The following is a 7,882-nucleotide window of genomic DNA, read 5'->3' as shown; positions in this document are numbered from 1 at the left end:
AAACAACAAAAAAACCAAACATTCATATCTAAAAAGATGTGCATTCATTTTTATTTGATATTACCTCTGGTTTTGGATTTAAGAGAGGCTTTTGTTCTATAGTGAGCATTTATTGATTTTAAAATATACAGTAAATGTTATTCAAGAAATTATAAAACTAAAAAATAATAACCATCCTAATATTACCTTGTTATGCAACACACAGAGCAAATCTGCAAACCACTGGAATGACTGGATGTCTCTGCACACCCAGATAAAGTACAGTCTTCTTAGCTTGTACGGTTTCCAGTCATCCCTTTAAAAGCAATGTAATGAAGTTTTAACTAAAATTGGATAGATAACACAAAGTCTACATATACATGAACATTTGCTATTCGTTCATAAACAACCAATTAAAAAAATAAACAAACAGACCCCAAATTCAGCCATTTCTGTGCCAACATTTACCATAACTCTCAAACAGATAAGATACACAATATCATGACTAAGATGTCATAGAATGCTATATTTGTCAGTATCATACATATTACCTGTTTCAACTTCCAGACCAAAAATTGAACTCTTGGATCAGAAAAATGTTGGCTTATGAGTCTCAGAAAAACAAGTTCTCTATTTCAGTGAACTGTATCATCGTTCAGGGATCCAAAGGTCATTCAGAGTTGCCCTCACTTCTAGGTAATACCATTCCAGAAACTTGGTTGTTTATCCTTTTCTTAATAATCATTTAAGAAAGATTTCACAACCACACACTATGTAATACATTCCAGCCACTCACAATTCCAAGTCTGGATGCCTACTTATGACTATGAGGTAGACTTGAGGTTAAGAAAATGTTCCTTTTTTAATAACACTAAGAATCAAAATAACTTGTAATATGTTGTCTGAAACAAATGATTTCTGGACTGGAACATGCTTATTTTTATAAGAGTCTCCAACATGTCCCCAAATCACATTTAGTATAATATTAGAAAATGAAATAAAATATTCAAAATATCATTCATTTCTTTTTTTTTTTTTAATTTTTGAGACAGGCTCTAGCTTATCTTAAAGTTACGATTTTCCCAACTAAGCCAAAGGAAAGTTTTATTTCTTCTTCTTTTTAGATTTCCTCTCACACATTTTAATGTGACTTTGTCTACTTGAGAAGGGAATGGAAGAGATCTGGGAGCACCATCTTGCTGTCATCTTGTTTGTGCTTTATGGTGATGAATGAACTTAAGTTTATAATCTTGGAATGAAAATGCTGAGACTATTTCCCAATTGGGTAATCTCAATGTTGACATTTGTTTTCTTCAGTCTGTTGCAAATATGTTACTAAATGAAGGAATGAGGTGGTGATATGTTCATCATCTTGTCATAAAAGTGTTCCCTGAACATATTCTTACAATCACAGAAGACATTTGTTTTTATAATCTATTTATCTTTTTTATTTACTTATAACTTTCTATTTTATTAACTTCTTTCAAATATAGTGCATTCTGATTACTCTCCTCCAAATCTTATCTTCTCTCCTTCCATCAATATAAGCCCACCTGGTTACCTCACTGTTAGTCCCTTTCCCATATTCATGATTTTTGGGTTACTCCGTGACCCATTTAATATACTCAGGGACCTTTATGCTCACAGGGTGGAACTAATCATTGCAACCTGGTGGAGTCACCAATGAGCACAAAACTGAAGGCAATGATTCTCTCTATTCCCGATTCTATCATATACTTTGGAAATGAAGGGCAGATTCCCTCCTTCATTTTTATATGAAAACTGATGTGCTCATTCTTCCGCAGACTCAGGGGAAAGATGATTGCAATGGTTACGTGTCATTCAGAAGACATTTAAAGTCTTTTCTTCACAATCTGTTTATTTTTGCCTCACTCTACTAAAATAGTCTCTGATTCATGGATATGTGTTTTTTTGTATGTTTTATATATACAGATTTAATCATATAAATTTCTTACTACTTCCTTTCAATTTGCCTCAATTGAATGTGTAGTTTCTAACGGTACAGTCTAAGTTTTTACATTCATTGTTTTATTTCCAGTAACCCAAGATTAATTAGCACAAGAGCATCACAAAATACTTGTTAATCAAATAAATGAACAGTGACACCACTGTGAGGAAGTCAAGAAAAGAAGTCTGAGGGTGAATAACTATTGATAGAAAAAGATGGGTTTGTTTTTACACAGAGGATGCTAATAGCTACAGATAATACACTGAGAACTACTGAATTATTTTTTTCACCGATTAGGAAATGTCATTTCTTGATTACTGAGTGGGAATACTCTATAAAAAATTATTTTATATGTAAATTAGAAGTTTGAATATTTCTCTATTTGAAGTAATAAGATTGATCAAAGTGACATACAGTAGAGTGTTTAGTATCGATGCAAATGGAGTGACTCCAATGCCTCCAGCCACACAGAGACTAACTTCATAGTTCAGTGACTCCTCAAAAGGGCTTCCAAATGGACCATCAATGTATAACCTATAGGGAAGGCAGACAAAGGTTGAAAAGATGAAAAGTTATTTTTCTATAACATGTACCATTTGTGCTGAATCCAAATGCTAGCATTGTGGTGGCCTGAGACTTATCTGTTTCTTAGTCATAAGTCCAAAGGAATAAGCTATTTGTTTTGAGTGATTCATAGTAAAACATGAACACTCTCCTATTTCTAAGTTAATTAAAAGTATAGGAAATTATAGAGATAACAATATGTTAAAGCTTGATGATATTTCATTGTGATAATTGACAAAATGAAAATACTAGTTGATTCAATATTTGAAACTGGGTAGATTATCTTTCAGTAGTGAGTGTTCTGGCAGATACATTTGGTTTCATATGAACTATGGAAATAGAAAAGGAGGAGGAGGGGAAGGAGGAGGAGGAGGAGGGGAAGGAATGGAAGGAGGAGGAGGAGGAGGGGAAGGAGGAGGAGGAGGAGGAAGAGAAGCTAATATTGCACCTTCTTGTTCCATAGTTAAATTAGTTAGTATAAACACTACCAAAAAATCACAAAGAAAATTGTTCTTGCTCTGTGTATGCTTATTTAAATATGTGTGTATATGTGTGTGCTTGTGTTATACAACCATCCTTAACTACACAGAAATTGTGAATTGTTCACTTAATATCCACCCTCCTTTTCTTAGTAACAGAACATTAATTTCATTGAGGGAAACAAATGTCTAGCCAAAACACCACATTTCCCAGATTCCATTCATCTGTTTTGACTGTGTGGTTATTTTGGCAGATGTAAGAAGCCGTCTCACTTGGATGCTGTGACTCTCTTGCACTTCATCTTTCCTTCTGAATCCCTGATGTCTGAAAACATTCATTTTACGATCAAAGGAGTTATCTGTGATTACTGGAGAATGACCATGCTTATACTATTTGTGATGACTGAGACATCTTGATAGACCCTATGCATGTAAGACACTGCTGTTTTATAATTTTTTTTATTATATCTTTTTCAAACACTGTGTCTTTATAGCATGTCTACATGTCATTTATGTTTGGAGGCCACTTAAATAGAAGGCCAGGTAACTCAATATACTTGTGAAATTAACGATTAGGCATCTGATAAATGTCTGTAGAATAAATTCATTAATAGGCATTTCTTTGAATGCAAGGTTTCATGGTATTTAGTCACTGCTTATATTTTGTTTTTCAACTTTACACAAGTGACTTGTGTTTATTGGTATCTGTGATTGTACTGGGTCATATGGATCATTCCAAATATAAGAAACTTGACATTTCTTGGACATGCAAATGCCATTTCACATCTTTGGTAACTAAAAAAAGACTCGTGTTGACCCAGAAATGGGAAACAGACTGAATTTCTGCATTGTTGCTTGAATGATGTCATCCTAGAGATTCACTGCACCCACAGAAGATGCTTCATATGCAGAAAACAAATTCTTTGGTGTTTAATGACACTGAACCACATTGGGCTGCTATTTCAAGGTTAACTGTTTACACTGAAAAAATTTAGGCCATTCTAAGTAATGCATGTATGTTATCCAGAGAGAAAACTTGCAAAGGTTGCTTTTGGAAAATACTGTAGCCAGTAAAGGAAGGGAAAAATGCTTTTACCTAAAGAAAAAAATAACCAAAGTTAATATGCCTAATGTAGTATTTTAAACATGGAAAATATTCTACTACTATATACTTTATATAAATAAGTACATATATAATTCTTATCCTGCCTATGTAACTTATATTTTTATTAGTCAGAAATCATGAACTATGTGTGACTTCTTTGCATGCTTCGAGACCAACAATGACTTGACTTCTATCCTATAATTTTTTGTATCTTTATCTGAAAGTCACATAAAATAAGTTAGATAAAAAATAAATTAATTGAATGCAATGGTATTTTAAGAGACCTTGACAAACTTCATCAATAAATTTTATTTTATTTCATCAGCAAATGGGAGGAATCATGAAAAATACCCATTTGCTAATTATGTGCTTCTAAAACCACACATGCTTCTCCTTCCCCAGGCAGCCATTCTCTGGTGTTTTGTAATAGCTTTGAACAAGAACCCTAGAACTTGGAGTTCCAGTCATTTACTAGGAATGAGATCACAGATGACCTATGTGTTTTCTCCAAACTCCATTTACTTCATGTATAAAAGAGACAAGATGTGATGACACAGAGAAAAACCTGTTAGGAATTGGAGAATGCAATATGAATATCAGAGATACTTTATTAATGATGATATCAGTGTATCCACATTATGGCATTGGGACAAAGTACAGCATAGACAGAGAGGCAGACAGAGCCCAAAACAAGATAGGGAAAGTATGAATTTGTTCTGAGGAATCTCTGAGAATCAACTGCTTTTCATTTCATATACCTTTATTAAATTGTTATGAATCGATAAATTTAATCATAAAGAACATACATAAATGATGTCTCATGTAATACTTTGAAACCTGAACTTACTATGAAATATTTAAATCAGCTTAGTCATCTATAATTCAAACATTTATTATTTATTTTCATTTTATTATTATTACAATTTATTTGTTACTGTGACTATATTCAGAATCCTTTATAATACCTTTAAAAGTATATACTCCCTGTTATGGAATGTCCCCAGACTGTGCAAGAGCAAGGAAGAACCTGACTCCTTTAACTGTATCTTAGTATCAACTTGTCAATCTTCAGCCTATATTCTACACACTATACACACTACACACACACACACACACACACACACACACACACACACACACACACACAGGATGCAATCAATGGTGAAGTGAAAAGATGATCACAAAATCACTAGTAAGTGGTTATCTGACAAGACCTAGATTTTTATGAGAAATAGAAAGAAGAAAATAAAATCACTTAGATATAATTTTTTTGTACATTAACTTGAATAAATGTGGAAATTTCTTTGGCTTTAATTTAGGAGTTGCAGTGGAAAAAACTATAGAGATTACAGACAATTGTTCACTTCTTCAAAACTGCAATTGAAATATGGGCATATTTTTAAACTTCAGTAGATAAGTGATAAAAAGTTTCATTTTGAAAGACATCATATCTAAGAGAAGACACCATGCCTTTGCAAGGCTCACCCCAAACTGTACAAGCATTTTCTACATTTTTATAAATGTTCTTACCTTATTATAATTTTCATTCATATTTTCTCAATTGTTTTAGTTACTAGTTAAGATGGAGCTGATTAATCTGTCTTTTGTTTTTTTTTTAAATGGAGAAATTAATCAACTGTAAATTAATCCAATTATATGAATGACAAAAATATAGTCAATAGTTTTTAAATATCTGCTATCCAGGCACTTGTGATGCTTCTCTTAATCAGATTGCTTAACATCCAATTTAATCTGTATTTCTATTAACAACATAAGAAGAAAGTTTGCTGTAATATTAGGGAAATGCCCTTGTTAATATTTTTAAAGTATTTTCCCAAAATGAGTTCAAGAGAATTTCATAAGAAGTTTTTAAAAAATTATGCTATGGAAGTAATGTAGGAAATACATTACAAAAGTGATTATAAATTAGTTTACTTACTATAAAACAGCTATGAAATAAACCCTCCAATCTTAGAGAATTGGCATGAGATCTACCCATTTAAGATAAAACAAGAAAGTAATCTATTTAAACAAACTATTTACACTTCTCTAAAAGGTGAAATACACAAGGCTCAGTTTAGTTTAGTTAGATCAAATAACCCTCATTCAGGCTGCAGAGAACTGCCCAGAGGGAAATCATGGTGCTTCCACAGCCTTCCTTTAGTTTCCTTCTCCTGCTCTGAGGATATAATCTGAGGAGCTACATTGATATCATCAGATGGGTTGCAAAGGAAGTTGTGGACACCTCAGATGAAAATTTCTAATTCTGTATCAATCAGTTTCCACTTAAATTGGTACTTGTTTAAAAAAACAAAATTGTGTATATGTTATATCACAGCTACCATTGCTAGGTAACACACCTTAAAATTTATTCATCCTGTAAGATGGAATCTAGAATTGTAACATCATCCACTTCCTACCACTTCACTTGCTTTTAAGACTTTGTTGCCTCTTGAATGTCACATGCAAGTGAATTTAAAGTTTCACGAGATTTCTTAGTCCATATGTATATAAGCACTTCATGCTGCTTAAAAATTATTTAAATATTTTAAAATTTTACTTTTTATTCATGTGTGTGTGTGTGTGTGTGTGTGTGTATGTGTGTGTGTTGCTGTTGTTGTTGTGTGTGTGTGTGTAGGTCGCATATATGTAGGTGTCCTTGGAGGCCAGACAAGGACAAGAGATTCCTTGGCACTGAAGTTGCAGATAATTTTTGAGGCCATCTTTCTAAAAAAAATTGAATAAAAAAAATCTGGTGGGAGTGCAAACTGGTACAACCACTCAGAAAATCAATCTGGAGGTTCCTCCGAAAATTGGTAATAGATTTACCTGAATAGCCAGCAATATCGCCCAAAAGATGCTCCACCATGCCACAGGGGCACGTGTTCTACTATGTTCATATTGACATTGTTTGTGATATCTAGAAGCTAGAAACAAGCCAAATGTTCCACGACAGAAGAATGGATGCAGAAGAATGGATGTGGTTCATTTATGCAATGGAATACTGCTCAGCTATTAAGAATGAGGAGACGCTGAGTTTTGCAGGCAAATGGATGGAACTATAAAATATCATCCTGAGTAAGGTAACTCAGACCCTAAAGGACATGCATAGTATGTACTCACTAATAAAGGTCAACAAGCTGATGGACTCAAGTGAGGACACTTCAGTAACACTTGGGAGGGAGAAGAAAGCAATCACAAGGGGAAGGGAGGGGCCTGGGAGGGAAAGTGGACTGGGGTTGGGGGGGGGTGTGGGAGAGTGGAACCAGATCTGGTATTGGGTGAAGGAAAAGGACTAAAGTCCTAAGGGCCAGCAGAAAGAACAAAAATAGGCAACCTCCGGAGGTAGGAGGTTGGGGGTACCCTCCAGAATGCACCAGAGACCTGGGAGGTAAGAGAATTTCAGGACTCAAAGGGAGAGACCTTTGATAAAATGCCTATCGTAGGGAGAGGGAAGTTATAGAGCTCACCTCTAGCAGAAAGACAGGGCATCAAGTGAGGGAGGGGTTGCCATCCTACACTCAAAACTCTGACCCATAACTGTTCCTCTCTGAAAAAGCTGCAGGTATAGAAATGGTGAGGAGCCTGAGGAAAAGAAGGTCCAGCGACAGGTCTAAAGTGGGATCTATTTTTTTTTTTTAAATCCAAAGTCTAATATTCTTCTTCTTCTTCTTCTTCTTCTTCTTCTTCTTCTTCTTCTTCTTCTTCTTCTTATTATTATTATTATTATTATTATTATTATTATTATTATTATTATTATTATTTTCTTTATTTACATTTCAAATG

At 33.9% G+C, this 7,882-nt stretch overlaps 1 protein-coding gene across 3 annotated transcripts in view; it reads right to left on the bottom strand.

Annotated features, from left to right (window-relative positions):
* Nox4 (NADPH oxidase 4) overlaps positions 1-7,882 on the bottom strand; it is a 138,019-nt gene that overhangs the window by 17,708 nt on the left and 112,429 nt on the right. For all 3 annotated transcript variants that reach the window (XM_021192474.1, XM_021192458.1, XM_029543590.1), the window contains exons 14-15: positions 2,363-2,482; positions 187-295 (exon numbers count right to left, since the gene is read on the bottom strand). In XM_021192474.1, coding sequence (XP_021048133.1) covers positions 187-295; positions 2,363-2,482 — 229 coding nt within the window. The remainder of the gene's footprint in view (positions 1-186; positions 296-2,362; positions 2,483-7,882) is intronic.

Source organism: Mus pahari, chromosome 1 (genome assembly GCF_900095145.1).
Source record: "Mus pahari chromosome 1, PAHARI_EIJ_v1.1, whole genome shotgun sequence".
Taxonomy (NCBI): domain Eukaryota; kingdom Metazoa; phylum Chordata; class Mammalia; order Rodentia; family Muridae; genus Mus; species Mus pahari.
The sequence above is the reverse complement of the archived record's forward strand: the minus strand, read 5'-3'. Positions and strand labels throughout refer to the sequence as shown.